A 25064-nucleotide genomic window follows, 5' to 3' on the forward strand; every position below is an offset into this window, starting at 1 on the left:
GTATGGTATGCTTCCACAGAACTGCCCCGGGGTCCAGCCCCTCCCTCGTAGGGCACTCCACAGGGCCAACACTGACCACAGGCTCTCTTCTGGCAGACCTCATTCCTTGTGAAAAAGATTTCCTCCCAAGTGCAATGGCCTTTAATTGGGTTCAAAATGACCAGTAACAAGAACGTAAATAGCTTCCCCAGCTTGGTTACTCTAAGACTGCAGCTTAGGCACAGACCAAGTGGGCGAGTCTGCAGGCACGAGGAAGGACTTCACTGTGTTGGGTGTCCTGGAGCTTCTTTCTAGCAAAGATGCCTCAAATGCAAAATGCTTATGAAAACACAATTTAAGATTAATACCTATCAACTATTCTCACCTACACAAGATGCTTTAGCCAGGCACACTAAAAAAAACTCCAGGCAGTGTGAATACAGAGTTCTCATGAGATGTACAGCTTCACCAGACCATCATGCACTTTGCGGTGCTTCTTTGACCTGCAGGTCCCGACAGCACCCTCTGCATGCGGCCTCCTAACACGCTCACTAGCTCATTGGCAAGCGCTTGCTGTTTGCGAGCAATGGAGTCACCTGGCTCCGTGGAAGTCACCAGCTTCTTGGTCACCTCCCACTATTTCTTCCGAATGCAAACTTGACCCTGGCGCATCTAGACTGAGAATATCCCCACTGTTTTGACCTTGCACAGGCTTTTCAATTTGCCCAGAAGCCCTCTGACCCTCATTTCTGGCACTTCTCTTCACAAAAGCCTTCCTGGGCCCTCTGGCTCCCAGAGCACAGTCACTTCAGTGGTCACTGCTTTCTTGGGCAGGATGTGGGGCTGCAGGTCCCTTGAGGGGAGAGTCATGACCTGGCCTTGTGTCCCCAGGACTTGGCAGTGCCAGGCACACAGCAGGAGCCCATAACTGAGGTGAGCTGTACTGCCCAACCTGTGGCTGCTCAGTGGTGGGGGTGCTAAGCAGAGGGGCAGATGCACAGACTGGGGTGATCCTATTAATACGTTGTGTTAGCGGACGAGTAAGTTAGTAGCTGGTAATTCTGTGATCGTTATGAATGATGACCTGGGAGCTGCATCTGTAGTGAAGGGCTCTGTATTTTATGGCACAAAGTTATGGCTGGCTGACCTAGGTACCAGGTCAGTCATCCAGGTCAAAGAGAAAGAAGCAAGGACCTGACATTGGGAAGGTGCCAGAGGCCAGGCCACCTCTCCAGAATATCTGTGCCAACACCTGTGGCCACCCATTCCCAACAAGAGCCAGGAAAGCTGTAACTTAACCCCTTGCCTACCAAAGGCCCAAAGGTGCTGTCACATCTCATTCTGCCAGCCTTCAGCGACGTTTCGTTTAATAAACTACACCAGATTGAACTCCATAGAATCCAAAGCTGCAGGTCACTCCCGAACCACACACCTGCTGTGGGGGACACTGTACAGTCTGCTGGTCCATGGCATGGCAGGCCTGCCACCTGCTGACTCCTCAGAGCGCACGCCTTGAGGACCTTGTGGGCCCTCATCAGCTGCAGATGAAGCGGGCTCTCTGGGAAGCCTTCCCAGGGCCGCTGCCCACAGCAGCCCCCCTGCCAGGGCACAGAGACTCTGCTTCAGCTTCTCCATCCTCCTCCCTCAACCCGGGCAGGACCAGGACATCTTGGGGCTCTACTGTGCAGCCCCCTGCCCCATAGAAACCTGCCTCCAGGAGGCTCCAGTTTGCTTGAAGAGGGTGAGAGACTTAGTAGATCCAGGGAGGCCGGTTTGCAGGCCTGCGAGGTTGAGTGGGCACCAGGGCTTCCCGCCACTGGGGGATTAGGGTGCAGGGCCTCCCCCTTCCAGAGGGCTGAAGAACCCCTCCCTTCTAAAAACAGGTGATGGTTCATAACCCTAACCCACCCTGGACACAGAAACACCCCTGTTACGTTATCTGAGGCCTGTGCTGCTCTTTGTTAGAAAAGATTGGTTTTAAAGAGAAATCCTGTTAACACAGGAGGTCTGACAGCCAATCACTTGGCTCAGGATTATCAGTTTAATGGTGAAAAGAAAGCTCCAGACTGTGCCCTGGCCTTACTGCCCATCAAACTAGAAATCCTTGAGCTCATCCTACAGAAAAATGACTTAAATAAATGCATTAATCATCGCACAACAAGCCATTCTGACATGACGTAAAAGAAACAAGATGTCCAGATTCGGCCACATGGTAGAACAAACTGCTTCAGCAGGTGCATCCTGCTGTAGGCCACGGCTGCTACTTTGAAGTTTCAGCAACACAGATGCTCAGATTCTGCAGGTCCACACCTCCACCCAGCGAGGCTAGGCTGACAAGAGCACCCTGAACTCAGGACATAGAAAACCAGGTGGTTAGAGCAGGACAACTGGCTGACAGGGCAGATTGGAACCCTGCTAGGTCCCCGTCGAGGTCCCAGGTGCGCGGGGTCCATGGTGGGTCAAGCTGAGTGCTGTTCTAGCAGGAGGGCAGCCCCCACCCCACCTCACAGGGCCAGACCCTCCCTGGCCTTCACTGAAGCATTCAGAAGGATAAATTCAAGGCTCCTGAGTTCCCATGCCACACAAGAACAGTCTTCAAAGACATGTCTTAAACAGATCCAGTTCAAATGCGTTCTAATGCTGTGCTAAAGAGAAGTCCACTGGAGATATATATTTTAATTGAAATATGCCTTTTAACCCAGCAAGGACATTTGTACTAATTTACCTTCAAGAGAGATCCTGACACACACAGCAGTTTACAATAATGAAAAATTTGAACAATGTAAATAAATATAATAAGGACTCGTTACAGTTTGTTACATTCATACAACTGATGTGCCCATTGAAAGGGTGGTGTTATATCTATATATACCTACAAAAAGTAAAAAATATAATGCTAGGCTAAAATAATCTCCATAGTATGTGTATTATGACCCTGTTTATGTAAAACTATGCCCAACTGACCGTGTCTATATGAGGGGTCTGGAAGGGGCTCACCAAAATGCTAACAGTGGCCACCTTGGTGGTGAGGGTGGGTAGGAGTGGAGTTATTTCCCTGTTTGAAGTTTCTTTTATAAATGTGTAATAAACAGAGAGACTTTTTAAAAACAAAAAGTTTTTACAAACAGTTTAATGATATAGGGTATGTTTAGGATATGTAAGGTTTTTAAAAAGCAAGAATACAAATCATAAATATACTATGGGCTCAACTATACAAAGGTATATATGACTGGAAAAATAATAGAAGACTAGAATCCAGTTCCATCAGTGTGGGCACCAGGTTTACAGCAAGGTGTCCTGCCCGGCCTGGGCCTGGTCACCGCCTCCTCCCCCGCCCCACTGGCTCTCAGGGAGGGAAGATGCAAACCCAGAGACACAGGTGGGGCAGCGCCCCCAGCCCCAGCAAGGCTGCCGAGGCCTCACTGGTTCCCATGGCGGCTGTGTACGACAGCCAGCTTTTCGGGGACAAGCCCCTGGTTCTTCCGGGCAGTGGGTGGCTCTGTTTGCTTTCCTTTTAAAGAGCTACATCAGCACATTCTCTCGTCCATCCACTCCCACTCCAGGGCCGAATGTGGCCTTTGGGCATTTTGTTTTCTGCATGTTCCCACAGCAGAGCAGTGGGAGAAATTTTGCCCTTTTTAATAATTAAAAAAAAAAAAAAGAAATTCTCTAAACATGCAAACTTACAGGAATCTGTGGCAACTAAAGCAGCAACTGTGTCTCAAGAAAAAGCTTCCACAGCACAGGGTGTTAGACCCAGATCCTGTGTCGACCCTGGACTGTGTCTCTCCCCGCCATCAGCACATACAGCCTGCAGTCCCTGGGCAGTGTGTGAGGAAGGAGAATAATACTCTGGTTTCTCCTCAGATTGTATAAATCTTTCACCTTTTAAAACAGGGGGGATAGAGAAATTCAGCTGTGGCAGCTTAAAAAGTTAAGACACACTGTTTCCTGCTAAGCAGCAAACTCCCAACTTAAAAAGCAGAGACATCTCCTGCTACTTAGCAAAGAATCCAAGAGAAGCAGTTACAAACAGAATTTATATGCCTAATACTTACAGATTCTGCCCATGTCTATAACCAAATTTTCAATGATTCTTTGTGTTTTACTGTGAAGAATAGCCCTTAATCACTTTTTCTGGCAACTTATTTAAGTGAAATCACAGCGAATGCACCCCCCGCCCCCGTATCATTAAACTTTAGATAAATCAGAAAGTTTACAAATGTGTCTTAAGTATCTGGAAACCAAGGATAATGCCAGGATGCCAGGAACAGCTAACAAGGTACACAAAAATGTGCAATGTCTGTGTTATTTTATAAGTAAAGAGTTCAGAGTACTCTAATTGGAAGTCTTTTGGTATAATGACAACAAGTGAAATTCAGTTAGAACTCCATCTCAGGTCCTGGGCTGAGGCCTGGGAAGTACACAGGACCATCTCTTAAAAGAGTAGAGGGCATGCTGGCATTCAAAGGATTTATTTGATGTGTAAGTGGTGAAAAGTTAAGTGTTTGCACTTCCTGTTTATTCTGTTAAAAACAGAAAGAGATACTCCATGTATCTTTGCTCGTCTTGTCCTATATTCTCTCTGGCTAGGCCCAGCTTTCCGGAGCGCTCCTGCATCCCTGAGGAGGACAGTTGGGCACACAGCAAACAGAGGTGGTTTCTTAACACTGGCTGGGTTTGTGATCCAAACAGGCAAACAAGTCCAAGTTCTTCCACGGTGACTCCTCCACTCTGGCACCTGCTGTTCTTACTTATATGGGCAAAGTGAAAGGCATTAAGACACCTCTTATTTACCTGGGGGGAAACCCTACAGCTTCTGTTGGGAGCCCAGCCCTGGATGGAGGACTGATGAAGTAAATAAGCCAGCAGATGTGAAGGCCAAAGGGATGGTCCTCTGCCCGCCATGGGCAGATGGCATCTAATGTCCTAAGGAAAACATCCCCTTTCAGGGTCCCAGGAGGACACGATCCAAGCAATTCCTGGCCTGTTACATGAGCTCCCAAATGTATGACTGAAGAGGTGCCTGAAGCAATCTGAGGATGCTTGGGAATGTCTTCTCAGAGTAACGTTCTTAGAGGGAAAACATGAAGTAAAATACACAGGATCACAAAGCACATAAATTACTTTGAAGACAATGATCAAAACCCTAAAGCAAATGTGTATAATACTATATATACTTTCTTACTGATACATGAAATCTGTACCATCTATTAAGATGATGCTGTAAATGATATTCAAGGCATCTGGCTACAACTAATGTGCGATATGAAAATATCTGTGATTTTTATTAGTAACAAAGCCATAGGTCATGCTAACCTTACTGTGCTGTGCCATTTACCTTCCTAATGAGTTCATGGATGGACCCCATACCAGAAGCCCCTCAGGAGCCAACAGCGTGTCCTGAGCTCTGTCTTGAGTTCTCATGCTGACCATCGGGACATCAAGTGCTGTTCAGCTTGGGCCACTGAATGAAGGACAGTATTTCCTATTACCAGGGAAAAAGCTGACTTTTTAAAATATTTGAACAAATTAATCAGAAGTCAAAGTATCCACACATATTAAGGATGGCTGAATTTTAGAAATAAAGGGTGAAGATGAGCCTGGGTGAGCTTGCCCAGGGCCAGTAACCAGACTCAAGAGTGTGGTTGGTTTGAATCTCACACCTTTTATTTTTTAACAGCTTTATTGGAATATAAATTTACATACCACAGAGTTCATCCATTTAAAGAATATAAATTGATGGCTATTAATATATTTACAGAGCTGTGCAACCAGCACCACTTTTGAATTCCAGAATGTTTCTATCAACCAGTAAAGAAACCCTATACCTCCCAACGCCCCCTCCCTGTGGCAACCATGAATCTACCTCCTGTCTCTAAGGTTTTGCCCATTGTAGACTTTTTATATACAGTGCATTTTCACTATTCACCTTAGTTATGCTCTACCAAGTCTCCATGAGCACTGAGTTATTGACCAGTGAACTCTGGTCCCTGAAGAAATACAGGGTTAGGTTCCTGCACGCCTGTGATCACAATATTTTCATCAACCAATCAGTATATAACTTTGTCTTACATGTGTTTATGTTTCAAGATACTTTATTTAGTATCTATTATTGATTCACTGCATTGGACATACAGCCAGGAACATTTTCCACATAAGGCACATCACGTCCATCTTGTGCTTATGAAAACTCAACTGCACTGTGGCACTGTGCTTGGGGAACATTTTAAACAGCAAAATAACAAAGAAAAACACAGAGGATTCTGGTAAGAGAGCAGAGCAGGAAGCACATAAACCCCTTCCCACTTGGCTGACTTTAGGGGCAGAACCCATCTGATGGAAGTGTTTTGGAACTCTGGGGTCTGCTGAAGGCTTTTAACTTCTAAGAGAAGGCTTGGACAACAACTGTGGTCAATTTTCGTCCACTTCAGGTCTTAGCACAGGTGTAGCTATATGATCCCATCCCTACCATGGTGCATGTGTGTCTGGAGATCTTGCAGGAATTTTCATGGTGGACAAGAAGGGCCCTGTCCTCAAATGCTGACGACGTGTGCTCTGACTGCTGCTTCTGATCATGGAGTGCAGAGGCAGGCGGCCATTGTTGTTGCCCCTCCCCCTCCAGCTTTCAAACAACCAATGGATCAAAGAAGAAATCACAAAGGAAATTGGAAAATACAGACAAATGTAAATGAAAACAAAACTTACTAAATCTTATGCAGAAAAAGCAGTCTAAGATGGATATGTATTGTTACAAATATTTGCATTAAAAACCAAGAAAGATATCAAATCAGCAACCTAAATTTACCTTAAAGAACTAAAACAATAAAAACCCAAAGCTAGCAAAAGGAAAGAAATAATAAAGAGCAGAGCAGAGATAAATGAAATGGAGACTAGAAAAACAATAGAGAAAATCTGTGAAACAAAAGTTGGTTCTTTAAAAAGATCAATAAAATCACAAACATTTAGCAGGATGGACTAAGAAAACTGAGAAGACTCAAATTACTAAAATCAGAAATGAAACTAGGAACATTACTACCATTTTTACAGAAATAAATGGATTACACAATACTTTGAACAACTGTGCACCAACAAATTGGGAAACCCTATATGAAATGGACACATTTTTAGAAACAGAACGTAACAAGAATAAATCACAAAGAAACAGAAAATGTGAATAGAACTATAGATAATAAAGAGATTGAATAAATAATCAAAATTCTCCCAAAACAGAAAATCCCTGATGGATTCACTGGTGAATTCTACCAAACATTTAAAGAATAACTCACACCAGTCCTTCTCAAACTTTCCCCCAAATTATAGAGGAAGGAACACCCCCAACTAATTCTAGGAGGCCAGCATATCCCTGATACCAAAGGCAGACAAAGACACTACAAGGAGAGAAAACCACAGACCAGTATCCCTTATGAACATTGATGCCAAAGTCCTCAGCAAAATACTAGCAAACAGAATTCAGCAGCACATTAAAAGGATTATATACCATGACCAAGTGGGATTTATTCCTTGAATGCAAGGATGGTTCAACACACAAAAGTCAGTAGCTGTTCTATGCTGTATCAACAAAATGCAGGGGAAAAAATCACATATCATTTCAATTAATGCAGAGAAAGCATTTGACAAAATTAAATACCCTTTCATTATAAAAACACTCAACAAAATAGGAACAGAAGGAAACTACCTCCACATTATAAAAGCTATTTATGAAAAGTCCACAGCAAATATAATACTCAATGGTGAAAGACTGAAAGCTTTTCATCTAAATTAGGAAGAAAAGGATGCCCACTTTCACCACTGCTATTAACCATATACTGGAAGTTCTGGCTAGAGCAATTAGGCAAGAAATAGAAATAAAAGTCATCCAATTGGAAAGGAAGAAGTTAAACTATCTCTGAATGCATATTATGTTATCTTTTATGAAGAAAATCCTAGATACCACAAACAAGTTTGTTAGACTTAATAAATGAATTCAGCAAAGCAGCATGATACAAAGTCAACACACAAAAGACAAGTGCATTTCTATACATGATCAATGAACAATCTGAAAATGGCATTACAAAAACAATTCCAGTTATGATAGCATCAAACATTAATAATTTAGGAATTAACCAAGGAAATGAAAGACTTGTATGGAGATGAAAAGTTAAAAACACTACTGAAAGAAATTAAAGACATAAATAAATATAAACACATCTCATGAGAATGGATTGGAAGATTTAATATTGTCAAAATGTCTATATTACCCAAAGCAATCTACAGATTCAATGCAATCCCTATAGAAAGTCTAATGATGTTTTTTTGCGGAAATAGAAAAACCATCCTGAAATTCATGTGGAATCTCAAAGGGCCCTTAATAGGCAAAAAAATCTTGAAAAAGAACAAAATTGGAGGACTCATATGTCCGGATTCCAAAATCTATTACAAAGCTACAGTAATCAAAACTGTACGGTATCAGCAAAAAGACAAGACATACAGACCAACGGGATAGAATAGAGAGAGCCTGGAAATAAACCCTCACATAAACAGTCAAATGACTTTTGACAAGGATGTCAAGACCACTAAATAGGGAGAAAACAGTCTTTTTGACAGATGGTACTGGGAACACTGGACATCCACATGCAAATGAATGAAGTTGTACACTTACTTTAAACCATATATAAAAATTAACTCAAAATGGATGAAGGACCTAAATGGAAGACATAAAGCTATAAACTCTTAGAAGAATATTTAGGCAAATGCCTTACAACAATGGATTTGGGAATGATTTCTTGGATATGATGCCAAAGGCACAGAAAACAAAAGGAAAGAATGGGTAAATTGGACTTCATGAAAAATTATAAATTTTGTACATCAAAGGACACAATGCACAGAGTAAAATGCACCCCAGTTGCACACAGTGTATACCCACAGAATGGGAGAAAATGTTTACAAATGATAAAGGATTAATATCCAGAATATACAGAAAGCTAGAACTCAACAACCAAAAGAACCCCATGCAAAACTGGGTAAAGGATTTGAATACCTATGTCTCCAGAGAAGATATACAAATGGCCATTAAACACATGAAAAGATGCTCAATATCACTTGTAATTAGAGAAATGTGAATCAAAGCTATAAGGAGATGATTCCGTGTCACATTCATTTTGACACCACTATAAAAAAGAGAAAATAACAAGTGTTGATGAGCATGTGGAGAAGCTTGGAGTCTGTGTGCACTCTTGGTGGAGTGTAAAATGGTGCGGTTACTGGGTTTAAACCAGAATGGCTGTTCCTCAAATAATTAAAAATAGAATCACCATATAACCCAGCAATTCCACTTCTGGGCATATACCCAGAAGAACTGAAAGCAGGGGCTCAAAGAGATGCTTGCACACCACATTCACAGCAGCACTACTCACGATAGCCCAAACGTGGCAGCAGCCCAAGTGTCCACTGAACAGACGAATGGACAAACAAATGTAGTCCCGTCCATACAATGGAATATTATTCAGCCTTAAAGATGAAGGAAATTCTGATGCCTGCTACAGCATGGGGGAGCCCGGAGGACACGAAGCCCAGTGAAATGAGCCCGTCACACAAACACTGGATCATTCAACTTGTATGTGGTGCTTAGTCAAAATCATAAAGACAGAAAGTACAATGGTGGTTACCAGGAGCTGGAGGAAAGTGAAGAACTGTACATTAAAAAATGGCTACAATTGAAAATTTTCTGATATATGTATTTTAACACAATAGAAAGAAAAGGCACTGAAACGTGGGAAATGTGGCATTGAAAAGACTGTGAAGAGGACACTTGTTTACAGCACAGCAGCCGAGGCGAGGATGCAGGGGGTCACCTCGCCCACTCCCAGGCAGGAGCATGCCTCAGCAGTGCAGCCTGTTCCCCCTGAGTTTGTCTGCAAATAATGCCAAATGTACCCAAAAATTGGTGTTGGGGTTACAGATGCATTTCACCAAATTCGCTAAGCTGGAAATCTGCACATAATGAGGACCAACTATACAGCAACCTATAGTGTGGCCTCTGCAGACGGGCTTTTTCCGCCTCACCAGCTCTTGGAGGTACTCTGTACCCTGCGCTCCTCCAGAGTTCCCTGTGCTCTGCACCCCAGTCATATCCCGTTGTGTGGATGGACCACATGTCGTTTATCCAGCCACCCATCGACAGACATTTGGCTGTTCCTACCTTTTGGCTGTCATGAATAATGCCCCAGTGAACATTCACATACAGGTGTTTATGTGGAAACATTTTTTCCATATCCTAGTATTTTGTTGAGGTGTTTTTACATCTATATTCACAATGGGATGTTGGAGTATAGTTTATTGTGATGTTTGTGTGTGGTTTAGGGAAAAAGGTTAATAAGTGGCAAACAAATGAATTTTCCTAGATGTAACTGGTGGTTTCTTTCGACATCTGTTAGAAGAATGCTGACTTTACACTTGTGCTAGTAACAGTTTCTTCTTGAATCATATGTTAATGTACAGAAAGCAAATGACCGAGTGGGTATGGCTGTAGTGGAAACATGAAAGTGTACTGTGGCCAACATCTCAGAACCCTTGCTACAGGGAAAGGAGACGAGACCTGAGGGTCACTTCCCAAGGTGCTCCCCCTCTGCCTCGCCGGCCATGGACCCGCCTTTCACACACTGAGCAAGTCTGCCCCACACGTGGTGGGTGTCAGTGTGGCTTCTGCTTCCTGCTGCCCCAGAAGAACAGCTCACCCTGCCTACCCCCTGGATACAGTCTTACAGGTGGAGTCCACTCAGGACATGAGAAGAGAGCTCCAGTTCTTCAATGACGGGATGGAGGGGCTGGCGTTGTGAACATGGGAACATTTTCCTATTTGAACCCTGATGACAAACCAACGTGGTCCCTACTCAGCTGTCTTACAGACGTGAACCTTAGGGCTCAGCTGTCACAGAGACAGTCAGAAGGTGGGGAGGTAAGGTTGAACTCATGTCCCAAGCTCCTCATTGTCACATGACAGAGAGAGGCAGACATGTTCATGCTGACAACACAAGAGAGCTAGACGCCCCATGCCAGCTGGTTAAACTTCAGGCTAGGTCTGAGAGCAGAGGAAGGAGAAGTAAGTAATAAAGACAGAAGGCAGGGCCCACCAGCAAGCTGCAGTGAGGCCGTCTGAACTGCCCATGGGCAGCCGCCACGTTCCCACCCCAGACACACAGCTGGGGCCTTCCTCTGCCACATCAGCTCCAGCGAACCAGCAGTGCGGGGGCCACATGTCACCAGCACAGCATCTTAGGGGAGAGCGCACCTTCTGTCCTGCCTCCAATCCCTCTTCCCTCACAGTGAAACAAAGACAGGTTTCCTATTTGATGGGCAATGAAGTCCGTGTGCTCACGTGTAGCTCACCCTCCAACCCTTGTGAGCAACTGCTATGATCTAGGGTGGTGGGGACAGAGCTGCAGGATGTAAGACACAGGGCAGATGGATGAGAAGCCAGTCTGAGAGTGCAGGTGTGACTACAGCAGAGCCAGGTTGGTACAGAGGAGCGGGGGTCCTGACGCCCCAGCAACTCTGCAGGACTCATGACACATCAGCCTGTCCCCCAGGCCCTGTGAGGAAGAGACAGTCATGTTGACTTCTCGGTACCATCAGCAGGACACTCAGGCCAAGCAAGGCCTGCAGACGGAAAGCTTTCTGATCTTGTGCCAGAGACCAGTCTGAAGTGAGGTCAGCAGACCTCCTGCCAATCCCCCTCTCTGCAGTCCCTCTCATCACACAAACCAGGACATTCACAGAGCTCTGCCCACCAGCTAGCATGCTGAGCACTTGGCACGTGTTGCCTGCTTACCCTGGGATAACCGCTGGAGTGCCATCCTGCAGGATTGAGAGGAAGGAGGGGGTGCCTGCCCTCTGGGAGAGTCCATGCCAGCTCCACACCTATGCTCTCACCAGGCTGGGTACAGGGCTCCCACACCCTGCGGTCCTTCTGCCCAGCCCACCTGCTGCTACATATAGTCTCTGCTCAGGCTCCCCCCACCCTAACCCTAACTCACTTCCCCAGAGACACTACAACCTCTCTCCTTCCTCCTGTACCACGGAAGTCCACAATGGCAAGGACAGTGAGCTGAGCTGCCCCTCCAGGGCCAGCGCTCACTATAGGCAGCAGCTGAGCCACCCCTTGGGGGCCGGTGCCCACTGTGGGCAGAAGGTCCACTCAGGGAAGAAGGGACAGTCAAGACTAAGTCAATCATGAAGTACCGTTTTCCAAATGTGAGGCCTCACTGGTAGGTGGCCCTTTCCTTCAGCATGTTATTTCAAATGTTAAGTTCTCCCAACTTTAGAGATGAGAAAACAAAGCAGAACGCAGCTCCAAGAAGTGAGCGACACAAGCACTCACCCATGTGAGCGGTTTATTTCCACCAAATGATACAGCGTAGATATGGTCTTTGGAGCTGAAAGCCAACCAGAGTTGTACTTTACAGCCAAGATCCTTCTCCAATCCAAAAAGACAGTGGAAAACCTACTAGCAACCTTAAGTTTAATTATTGGATTACTGGCTCATGCCTTCTTGTAACTGAATTCACTTGCTTCCAGTTAAAATGCTGAAAGTATCATTATTATTTTTCCCTCAGTATTTAAAAATCAGAAGTCAACACTTTTAAGGTAGATTATGCAGTTTAAATATTTTTAAGCCTTATCAATTAACAACTACTGTAATCCCCCACCACAGGTTAGAAAATAGAACTACAGGGTTCTGTAATGACAGACAAAATAGAAAGCCGTGTTTATCTGTGAAATGTGCTCAGCCTCCTGGGTACCTCGTTTCTGGATGAAGACCCTGAGTAGAGGGTTTGCGCTCGAGACTGCCTTGCAGAAGTTGTCATCGTTGTTGATGGGCAGTAGGTCGCCATGCACGTCGGCGTAGCCGATGGTCACCTCTGTGTTGGCGATGTGATGAGTGTGCACGACCAGCTTATAGAAGTCCTCAAACTTCCCAGGCTTTTGACGGTCCAAGGAGAACCTCCGGAACTCAGCCCCAAACTGTTATACAAGAGATAGGTGTAAACGCTCAGCAGGAAGAGGGCACTAGAAATAAGGTGTGGCTTGTTCACCTAACAGACAAGTGTCCACTGTGCCTCTAAGAGGTCGGTGATGAGGTGGTCAGCAGTGTCCCTGTCCCCATGGAGCTCATGTAAGCACACCAGGGAATGGAGATAGCAGTTGGGCATAGCTCACTCAACAGTGACTCATGTCCTGAGGTCAGGCAGGTGCCAGAGCTCAGGCTGCAGGGAAAAGGCGATGTCAGAATTAGTGGTACAAAATAGGAGTTGGTGTTTAGCGAGGGCCCTGGAGCAGAATGTGCACAAGCCTGAGGCAGAGTCAGCCACTCAGGGGCAGGAGGGGAGTAAGGCCAGTTGAAATTTATGGACTTTTCTTAAGGGCAACAGAAAGTCCTGTCACAATTTTAATTTTAAGCAAGGAAGTGACTTGACATGATCTACATTTTAAAAGGACCAAACAGCTGTACTTCAAAGGCTCAGAAGAGGAAGCAAAATTGAAAGAAGGAAGAAACCTGGTAAAAAAAGATGCTTTACAAAACTCAGGGAGGTAGGAGCATGGGTTCTGAGGCTGGCCAAAAAGACTAAGCAAGTTTTTTAAAAAAAGATGGTGTTCTCTCTTCCTGCTCTGGAAACACCCAGTGTCCACCTCTTTCCCAGCAACCCCAGCACCAGCTCCAAGGCTCATGGAGACGCTGCAGGGCTCTAGGTCACCTGCCAGGAGAGGACCTCTATCACTTCCACGGGCTGAACTGTCCAGGGGTCCAAGGATGCCGCCTGTTTGTCTAGCCTGAGGTTCTCACACAGGACTGGGTGTTGTTCCTCACTCGGTGACAGGGACCTTCATTCATCAGGCAGGACAGATTCATAGCTCTTCAATATAACTGAAAATCACACTGGTTCCAAAGTACACAAAAATGAAATGTCTAGTGTTTATACAAAACGAGTTATTACATCATTTGTATGTTATATCAACTAGGCAAGGGCAAATCAACTCAAACGACATGGGTTTGTGTGGTTCTCAAATTTGGGCAGACATCAGAATTACTTGGAGGTTCCCCAAAGTTCTGGAACTGGCTAATCTGGAATGTAGCCCATGACTCCATTTCTAACAAGTCTCTAGGAGAAGCTGAAGCTGTTGGGCTGGGGGCAGCACACAAAAACTGCTGGTTTGGGGTTTTTTTTGGAATTAAGGTATCATTGATATATAGTCTTATGAAGGTTTCACATAAGCAACATTGTGGTTACAACATTCACCCATATTATCAAGTGCCCCCACAACCCCATTGCAGTCACTGTCCATCAGCGTAGTAAGATGCTATAGACACACTACTTGTCGTCTCCATGCTATGCGGCCTTCCCCATGCTCCCCCCCTATATTATGTGTGCTAATAATAATGCCCCTTGATCCCCTTCTTCCTCCCTCCCCACCCACCTTCCCCAAATCCTCCCTTTTGGTAACCGTAGTCCCTTCTCAGAGTTTGTGAATCTGCTGCTGTTTTGTTCCTTCAGTTTTTCTTTGTCGCTATACCCCACAAATGGGTTAAATCATTTTGTACTTGTCTTTCTCCACCTGGCTTATTTCACTGAGCATAATACCCTGTAGCTTCATCTATGTTGAAAAACCACCTGGACTTAAGGGAGTGAGTCTCTAGACCTCAACCTCCACAAGACCTCTGGGAACCAGTCTCCTGCCCCATGTCCCTTTTCAAAAGCAAAGAAAACAAGCTCCTGCCCTCTCTGCACTGCCCCAGGAATAAAATCTTCAATACAGGACAATCCAAAATACTGAACTGGGAAAAGCCACCTTTAATGAAGGCTGTCCCCCTGACCACACTGGGTAAGGGAACAGGCTCAAATTCAGCATCCTCCAGAAGGGGTGAAGGGGCATGTTTTCTCCATCCGTGCTTCCAGAGGTGTCTCCCCTTGGGGCAGGGTCTGCACAGGCCGATGAGAGCAAATCCCTCCCTCCACTAGGTAAAGATAAGCATTATTCTTCTCCCCAGTATTGATTCAAGCATGCATGGTTAGCTGGCACAGGGCAAGCAAGGCAGATTCTCTCCAACACAGGCTACCCCCTGCTGCGACATGACTTTTCAAGACATGAGGGATTGAGACTTCAACAAAAGTTTATGTAATTTTTTCCCAGTGTGGTCATCCAGTCACATTATGAATGTTCACTTCAATAACACTGATCATCTTTCCAATGTCAATATGTCTCATATATGCTAACTTCCAGAGCAATTAGTTTTTATCAGTAAATGCCTTCTTTTCATCAAATACATAAAAGAGTGTAATCAGTTATTACGAAACCAGTAAGAGTATTTCTGACTTACCTAGAATCCTAGTTGAATATTCCTCAAACTGGACATAACACATGCTCACTTTCATCCAAGGGACCCTGGCCGCTACTCATTCCTGCCACTCCTACTAGACTCCACCACATCCTATAATTTGAGTACCCTTGAGCTCCCTGGAGTTGAAGATCCAAGTATAACTTTTGACTCCCCTAAAACTTGATTACTAAAGCCTACGGCTGCCTGGTTGCCTCACCGATAACATAAAAAGTCAATTAACACACGTTTTGTGTATGTGTTACATACTGTATTCTTACAGTAAAGAAAGCTAGATAATTTTTTCAACTTGCTGCAAATCTCTGAAAAATTTTCCAATATGTTCATTGAAAAAAATCCACACATTCAGGTAGACCCGTGCAGTTCAAATCATGTTCTTCAAAGGTCAACTGTAATGAGAAACAACATGTATTAAGTTCTACAATGTTTAAGTCATAACTGCATTTGCTAATTAAGGTGTGTCTCAATTTGTTTCTCAGTTCTTTTAATAATTTTCTTCAAAATATGTCTAAACATTTTAATTTGAAATGAAAATTAATCTAGACTTTTTCTGACAGAAAGCAAGTGTGATTTTGGTTTGATATTGGGGCTGGCTTTGTCAACCCAACTGTATGGTAAACATGCCTCGAAGTTGAATGAGCTCCACAGTTTGGCAAAAAGAGGTGTGAAATGGGATATTAGCATTTTTTATAATTTTTAAAATTGTGAAATACATATAACACAAAATTTACCATCCTAACCATTCTTAAGTGTACAGTTCAGTGGCATTAAATACATTCACACTGCTATGCAACCATCCCGACCGTCATCTGCCTTGTACCCATTTAACTCCCCATTGCTTGTCCCCTCAAGTCCCCCCTGCCACTTTCTGTCTCTATGATTTGACAAATCTAAGTACCTCATACTAGTGGAATCATACAGTCTTGTCTTTTTTTGTGACTGGCTTATTTCACTTACCAGATACATGACTTGCAAACGTTTTCTCCCATTCTGTGGGCTGCCTTTTACTCTGTCGGTCTGGGTCCTTTTGAGGGGAAATGTTAACAGCTGTAATCAGCTTGCTGGGATGAGAAGGTGGGCTTTCTGATGTCTCTAACTTGCCTGCTAACTTGGGCCAGGCACCAAAATGCAAGTGTTTGTTACAACTTTCCTCAGTAAGTATTAAGCTTCTTTTGAGATTGGTAACTAGTTTACAGAGAGGAGATGACTTCACAGAACAGGACAGCTCCCTCTGAGGCATCTGTGTGTACCACAGTGAATTTGTGAATTTGTGAAGCCCTGACATGGGAACCAACATCCAATGGAGACCATGAGCATATTAGAGGTGGTGTGTCTCCAGTGAACTTAAATGTGTGCCCACAGGAGTTCCTATACCTTAATGCAGTGCTTTTCAAATGTCACATACCCATATAGAATTTCAAAAAATTACCACTATATAAAGGATAACATATTTTTAAGTTGGCATCTAATTTTTTCATAATAAAAATAAACAGCTGTAAAGGATATGATTTCCAGCATGCTGTAAGTCTACATTTCTTTTAAAAATAAACATTTTATCTGATGGTCTTTTAAACATAGTCAACGGCATTTAAATGTCATTGTGATTTGCTTTTAAAGTTTTAAACACTAGCATCATGTGTTTTAAAATAGAATGAACAAGATCTTTTATAATTATTTGAAATTCCAGAAGGTTCTTTTCCTCTTTGATCTTGTTTCTGTTACACTGCTCCAAGGGAACTTAATCCTAATATTTTATCCTAGTAATTTATGCTTGATTACTGTTATCACTATTCTCTGAAAGAAAAGTAGATAAATTGAAGTTAAACATTATTTTTTACTTGGGCATAAAGTCTACTTGTGAAGAATATTTCTAAGTTGTTGTCTAAGGGGTCTGGAGCTTCAGTTTTGAGAGATGGAAAGAGTTCTGGATTGGATGCTTGAAAATGCATGGAATTAACGTAGTAAAAAGGTTTCTAGACTGAGTTATTACAATCATTGTATCACGATTGGAACATAGTTATAAAATTTGATAATTATTAACGCTCCAAAGTGACATTTAAAAAATCTTTCTTTTAATGCTATTAATTTAATAGCAAATGTTTGTTGCTAATTAAGGCAGGGGCAGCGTCTGCGTGGGAGTCAACACTGAGGGGCCTTTTTCAGATCAACGAGCAGAGGGCGGCAAGCTCCTCAGGAGTCCAGGCGCTCATCTCTCTGACCTTCACCAGGTCGTGTGCCAAAGGCAGGTGATCAGTCACACAGTGGCTCACCACAAAAGTTATCTTTACTAGTCTATTAGCTGACAATTCCATTAGGGCATGTTTCAATTTTGTTGAAAGCAAAGAATTCAGAACCACTTTACTTACAAGATGTATTGCCTAGTAATTAGAGCCATTCACATTTTCGATTTCTGATAGGTATAACAGGAATTATGTGGTAATAAATTCTACCTGCTAACTCCTTCATTTAGGGGTAACTTGTTTAATCCAATATAGTGAGGAAGTAAAAATATAACATTAGTACCCCATGCTAATGTTTTTTGCCTAAAGTGCCTTTATCATAATGAAGTTAGACCCTTACCTAACACCATTACAAAAATTAACTCAAAATGGACCATGACTTAATGTCAAGCCTAAAACTATAAAATTCTTAGATTCAGACATAAGGCAAAAGGTTTAGGATACTGGGTTTGGCAATCATCTCTTGGACATGACACCAAAGGCACAGGTAACGAGAGAGAAAAAACAGTCACTGGACTTAATGAAAATTAAAATCTGTGCATCAAGAGGCTATAAAAAATGATTACTACTCAGAACATATACAGAACTCCGAAGCAAACTGTGGTGTGTATATATATAAGGGAAGGAAGGAAATTCCGGCATGTGCGGTAACATGGACAGACCTGGAGGACATTGTGCTGACTGAAAAGAGCTTGTGGCAGAAGCACAAATACTGTATGATTCCACTTAGATGAGGTTCTTAGGGGAGCCAAAATCATATGGACAGAAAGTAGAATGGCTCCCAGCGGCTATACAGGAAGGGAGAAATGGGGAGCTATCATTTAATGGATATAGAGTTTCCGTTTTACGAGACAAAAATCATGGAGATGGATGTTGGGGAGGCCACACAACAGTGTCAATGTATTTAATACTGCTGAAGTGTACACTTAAAAATGGTTAAATGGTAAATACTATGTTATGTGTTTTTTACTACAATAAAAAAATGGAGGAAGAAAAGAAATGTTGGGGAGGGAGATGTCCAGAGGAAGCGTTGAAAAGCTCTGATATATTCCTGGAGATCTAGAAGGCCACATGCACATGCAGGGCTGTGTGTGGTCAGGAAAGACCTGGGAAGGCTGTAATCTCATATCTGGCCAACCTTGGAATTCTGTGCAGTCAGAAAGTGAAAGCTGAAGCAGAGTTGGAACTGCTGGAGTGCAGAAGATGGACCCTCAACAGACACACAGAGTCCCTGAGCAAAGGCTAGGAGACTTACTGTTCCAAATAACTTAAGGAAATTTCTGTCCAGTCCACAAATGACCATTAAGCTAACTGAGCACTTTGGTGGTCACATATGACAAAGAATACTTTAAAGAATTAGTCCAAGGAAGTCACTACATAAACAGTAAGCAATGACCACAAGACCTTGTGAGATGGGGTATGACTTCCACAGTTACCACATGACTTAAAATGTCTAGTTTTCAACAAAATTATGAAATATATAAAGAAACAGAAGAACTCCCATGCAGAAGAAAATAAAGGACGTGATGTCCCTGAGGGAGCCCATACACTGCATTATTAGACAGGAGTTTACATTAGCTGTTACAATTATGTTCAAATAACTGAAGGAAACCATGAAAGCAATGTCTCTTTGAATGGAAAACATCAATAAAGAGATGAAAATCACTTAATAAAAGAACCAAACAAATTCTAGAGTTCAGAAATTATAATACTGAAATGAAAAATTCCCTGGAGGGACTCAACAGCCGAGCAGAGGTGGCAGGAGAGAGAATCAGCAAGCTTGGAGACGGGCCAGTCAGATCATCCAGGCTGCGGAGCAGAGAGAGAGGGAGGAAGAGAACCGAACAGACCTGCGGCGTACTGTCAAGCACCCCACGAAACATCCCTGTGAGCCCCAGAGGAGAGGAGAGAGGGAAAAAGACAGAAAGGATATTTGAAGAAATAATAGCCAAAAACTTGCCAAATCTGATGAAAAAGTGTAATCTGCATATCCAAAACTTCTACAAACTTCAAGTAGAATAAACCCCATGAGAACCATGCCTAGAAGTACCATAGTCAAACCACCAAAATCCAGAGCCAGAGAGAACATTGAAAGCAGCAAAAGGCTACACACTATGATCAGAGGGATGTCTCACAGGAGCGCAAGCTTGGTGCAACACCCAACACTTAGTGCAATACACAATGTTAATAAAGGACAAAAGCCACATGATCACATCAGAGGATGCAGAAAGAGCACTTGACAAAATCCAACACCTTTTCATGATCTAAAACATTCAACATACTAGGAATAAAAGTGCATCTCCTCATCTTGATAGAGGGCACCTATCAGTGTCACAGCTAACATGGTACTTAATGGTTAAAGACAGAATGGTATCATCCTGAGATGAGGAAAAAGACGAGAATTTTAATTTGTACATGTTCTATTTAACATTGTAATAGACAGTAAAAGGCATCTAGGCTGGGATGGATGAACTTCTTAATGTAGAACAATAATGTTCTAACATTAGATATTGATAATGGCTGCACAACTGTGTGACTACACTAAAAAAATACTAAATCTTCACCCCTATGTTTATCGCAGCACTATTCATAATAGCCAAGAAATGGAAGCAACCTAAGTGTCCATCAGTAGATGAATGAATAAAGAAGATGTGGTACATATGCACAATGGAATATTATTCAGCCATAAGAAAACAAATCCTACCATTTGCAACAACATGGATGGAGCTAGAGGGTATTATGCTCAGTGAAATTAGCCAGGTGGAGAAAGATAAGTATCAAACGATTTCACTCATCTGTGAAGTATAACAACAAAGGAAAAACTGAAGGAGCAAAACACCAGCAGACTCACAGAATCCAAAAATGGACTAACAGTTACCAAAGGGAAAAGGATTGGGGAGGATGGGTGGGAAGGGAGGGATAAAGGGGGGAAAAAAAGAAAGGGGGCATTATGATTAGCATGTATAATGTGGGGGGGCACGGGGAGGGATGTACAACACAGAGAAGACAAGTAGTGATTCTACAGCATCTTACTATGCTGATGCACAGTGACTGCAATGGGGAACTTGATGGGGGGAGTCTAGTAAACATAATGTTCCTCATTAATTGTAGAGTAATGATACCAAAATAAAAAAAATACTAAATCTACACTTTAAGGGTGTGAATTTTATTTCATGTGAATTATAGCTTATACAACTGTTATTTTTTTAATTTAACCTCAAAGAATAATTTTCTTAAACGGCCAGTTGAAGGATGATTGGAAGCTATGTTCAGAAACATGCATTGATTGGGTATAATGGAAGCTCTGCTTTTGCTCTCGGCAAACAGGGAACCCCAAGGGACCAAGGGTCAAAGCATCTGCTGTCAGCACACACCAATTTAGAAGATGAGGACTTAAGAACCTGGGAATGCCACCCCCCCACCCCGCCATTAATGTGGGACCTTGTGGAGGAGAAGCAGGATGTGAACCTTCGTCCAAGCTGGTAGGGCAAGCTTTTCCAGTTCCAACTGGGCCCACAGTGTTAACTGGTAAGGAGGACAGAGGGCAGGCTTTAGAACAGGGCAGAACTTGCCTCCCTCACACATTCATCTCCACCCTGACCCCACACTGCAAAAGGCCCTCAATCACTCTTCTCCAATTCAGAAACTAAAACTTTATATGAATATTTCTGGAGCCACAAGGCTCTAGCAATATAAATCTATTTTCATCATTCAATGTCATATGATTCCAAGGATAAATATTACCATTACCATGATTTTTTTCTTATTTTCCAGGTTAAAAATACTAAAAAAGTAAAATTCTCTTAGTCTTGATACCTAAGAGGTTTCTGTATACTTACTCATATCTTTAAACAAACCCATTTTGTGTAGAAATGTACTTAATTCAGAGCATGAAAGGCTCTCCTGGTGTGCACCAGTCTGGCTGGCTGTCTTCACACACACAATAAACTCCAAGCTTCCCCTCTGGAAGTGGCTGTCAGAGCCCCCACACTCTAGGGTCAGAGAAAGTGAGAGATTTGCCAGGGCTGTAGAGCTGTTTGATACAGGCTAGGAATAAGACCCCATTCCCTGATTCTGTTCCCATGCTCTGTCTACAGTGCTAAGCCACTCCAAGCTAACCCAAAACCTCATTCTTCCCACAACTGAAAACATGGTCCCTAATTTCATACTATTTACTTAAAAGTTTCAAAATGGCACATTTTTGATGATTAAGATACAGCTCTGGCTCAAATACCATCCCTAAAGAAACTACAGCACCACTTTTCAGTCTGAGTAAAGCAGCCACCATCGTCCTGTTGGCTAATGTCAAAGGGAAGAGAAGGAAAATCATAAACAGCATTTCCTTCTCACCTAGGGCCCCCCACACTGTTATCTTTTTAACTAGGGAGGGCACATAGTGCCTGAACACCATGTTGTGTCCCCAAACAGTGGTCAGCAGGACCAGCGAATCATGGTTTCCATCACTTGAGGAAATGCGGCAAGAATTCAAGCCTCACACATGGTTGTATTTCCAATAGCTGCTTGTGGGCAGGAGATGCACATGTCACTTTTAATCTCAAACCACTTGGGAGACACATATTATCCCCTTCATTGACCCAGAGGGGCCAAATCACTCGCTCAAGTGACTCCTCGCCACTCTTTTGCCAACCCGCCTACCTGCACACCAGCTCACCTCCCCGTTCCGGTTGGCGCTCACAAAAAGGGGAATTGGATGAGGGTAAAGGTCTCAAACTCTGAATTTCGATTCTCCTTTGTCATTTCCTTAGAATCTCACTGTTTTTAAAAACGATTCTTTCCTTTCTGCATATATATATACATATTGAGGTAGCTTTTACCTCTGAAAGTCAGAAAAGCCGACTATATGTGCCTGTGAACATAGTCACTCTGGAGAAACCAGTAGGCTAGACAAAAAAAGGTGAGGTGGAGGGGTGGGAATCAAGGTCTAGCCTCTGGCATGACACTTGAGGTGCTGTCTGGAGCCGTCCCAGTGCTGCGCGGGCCAGCGCACAAGGGTTCCAACATGGCACCCTCTGTCCAAGACACTTCTGTAGTGTGGGAGAGGGTGTTCTTCCAGGCTTCTCTAACATGCATACTTTTTAAAAGATTTGGGATTGCAGACTGTTTGGCATGCTTTTCTTTATGCTTTGAATTGGTATATAATCACATAGCTCAAAATTCAAAAGGTATTCCACAAAGAGTCTCCAGCTACCCAGTCCCCTCCCAACAGGAACCAAAGATTTCAGCTGTATGTGCCCTTCAAAAGGTCTCTTAAACATTTGGAAGCAATGTATGTAAACGGTATTCCTCTTTTCTAAACAAATGATAGCATACTGTTCATACTGGCCTACCCCATCGTTTTTCCATTTATCTGCTATAATTTGAAAACATTCTTTTGCTGGATGCTTGTGGTCCCGGGTGGGGAGGGGATTATCTTGGACTCCCAGATGCCCCTGAGTTGAGAAAGGCTGTTACCTGGCTCCTGGTTTCTAAGATACACACAGGAACAAGGTATCATCAGATTCACCAGGCAAGGCCATAGGAACCAGGAAATAAGGAATAGTCTTTAGTAGTTAATATCTTTTTAGTTAATATCTTGGGTCACTTCTAGGATCCCTCCCAAACCCCAAGCAACCACAGATATGTAATCATATGAGCGATGTCAGGAAACTGCCACAGCGCACCACTGGCCTGCAAGCCCTGGGAGTGGGGTCTGCTCTCTCCTAGCACAGTCCCTGGTATGTACTAGGCACTCAAATCATCACTGAATTAATTAATTAAATCTCTGTTAACCAGTTTTAAAATAAAACTGTAGAATTTTAATTAAGTAGACATTTTAGCTGACAAAATCACAAAACAGGAACACAGGAGATTTGACATGAAGAGACAAACGAGGTCCCATGCTCCCCAGCAGCCTTGCCCTGAGCCCTATCAGGCTACAGCCATACACCAACCCCCTCCAGAATGAGGTGGAGAGGTTCCCCCACCCTGGCAAAAGCAAGGACACAGTGTTTCAAGGAGTAATTGCAAACAGGTGAGTAAATAGTTGACCTGGGGGTCTTTAAGTACATAAAAAACGAGGACTGTGACTTTGTTTCAGAGGGCATGGCTCAGCATTCAGTGGCAGTTTCAAAGACACAGAGGCTCATGCGGTCTCGACTATACCCAGCACTACCTGAACGTATTCGGTGCTTTTTTGAAAAAGCCTTTGTTTCCAAATTACTTTCCCAAGAAGGAAGTTAGTCATTCTGATCACTTACTTTCTACTCTGGGGATAAATGTGGGTGGGGGCCCTCAAGTCAGTGACCAGGCTGTGGGCACCATATGCTTCCTTCAGGCAGATGGACTCTCCCCAGAGCCTGTAAGGCCATTTTCCCCCTGCCCCTCACCCATGTCCCTCACTTGGGCAGAACTGACTCCAGATAACAATGTCTGAGAAGCATCACTTGCTTGGGCAGCTCACACAGAGAAGCGACCCCAAGAACCATCAGACCACCAAACTGTCATTTTAGGTGACACGTATCTCTTTATTTGCACTCATTCCCTCAAACTACCAAGTAGGAACTCATTTATTCATTGAACAAATATTTCCCTGCACTGCGCTTTACAGTGTGTAAATGAAAAATGTCATCTCCATTCTATCCGCCACAGACCCTGGCATATAGCAGACACTCAAAATACATTCACGGAATAAATCACTAGTAAGGTACAGCCCTGCTTTAACCATCAAACAAGTATTTATGGAGTGGCTCTAAGCCCTGGGTACGATCCCACGCACTGGGGAATGTGAGAGAACAAAAACGTCTGCCCTCATGAAACATACCCTGGTGGGGAAGATAGACAGTGAACACTAAAAATAAAGATGTACATTGTGAAGCATGTCCGAAGTCATAAATGCCATGGGGACAGAGGTGAGGACGGGGGGAGATGGAGAGCAGAGGCCGCAGGGACACACAGTCTGCTGGGAACTATGTGGGAGCACGGAGGTCACCGCAAGAGGGCCACCTGGGTCCCTCTGGCAGGCCCAGTGCTGGCCTTCACCACTGCTCTGGGGCTCCCAGGGCTCGGGACTCTGCCTCCCCAAGCTGTGGGTGCCGCACCTGCAGGGAGTCTCCATGCAGTGGCACACTGGCAGCGCTGTGCACAGAGTGGGCTGCCGGCCACAGCACCCACCAGCGCTCTCGGTCACGTGCCAACACACTGCTTTCTAGACAGCAGTATTTCACCTACGAGACCTTCAGGGCGAAACCCTCCAGCTATCCTGAGACTGCCCTCATCTCGAGGGTCCTAGACACCTGGCTTCTCAGTCTGACATCCACTGACTGCTCCCCAGAAGGGCGCCTGGAGATCATGCAGCGGGAGGCCTCGGGCCATTTTCCTCTTGGAAAAGCTGGTGTTCGTCGTGGATAAACGACAGCCCTGATGGGCACCCAAGGGCACGATGGTGCCCTTTC

General features: G+C 43.8%; 2 protein-coding genes across 8 annotated transcripts in view; one reads left to right on the plus strand and one right to left on the minus strand.

Moving 5' to 3' along the window:
- The window catches only part of LOC118911688 (uncharacterized), a 53427-nt gene extending 32932 nt beyond the window's left edge, over positions 1-20495 (plus strand). For 3 of the 7 annotated variants that reach the window (XR_008998394.1, XR_008998396.1, XR_008998395.1), the window contains one exon: positions 20195-20495. The gene's annotated coding sequence lies outside the window, so the exon portion shown is untranslated. Of the gene's footprint in view, positions 1-870; positions 1343-4572; positions 5829-20194 lie in introns of those variants that run through there. The other 4 variants (XR_005024549.2, XR_005024550.2, XR_005024545.2 and 1 more) reach the window with 2 other exon arrangements.
- The window catches only part of PARD6G (par-6 family cell polarity regulator gamma), a 59554-nt gene that overhangs the window by 22418 nt on the left and 12072 nt on the right, over positions 1-25064 (minus strand). Inside the window, exon 2 of the mRNA XM_036883994.2 lies at positions 12780-13002. Coding sequence (XP_036739889.2) covers positions 12780-13002 — 223 coding nt within the window. The remainder of the gene's footprint in view (positions 1-12779; positions 13003-25064) is intronic.

Source organism: Manis pentadactyla, chromosome 6 (assembly GCF_030020395.1).
Source record: "Manis pentadactyla isolate mManPen7 chromosome 6, mManPen7.hap1, whole genome shotgun sequence".
Taxonomy (NCBI): domain Eukaryota; kingdom Metazoa; phylum Chordata; class Mammalia; order Pholidota; family Manidae; genus Manis; species Manis pentadactyla.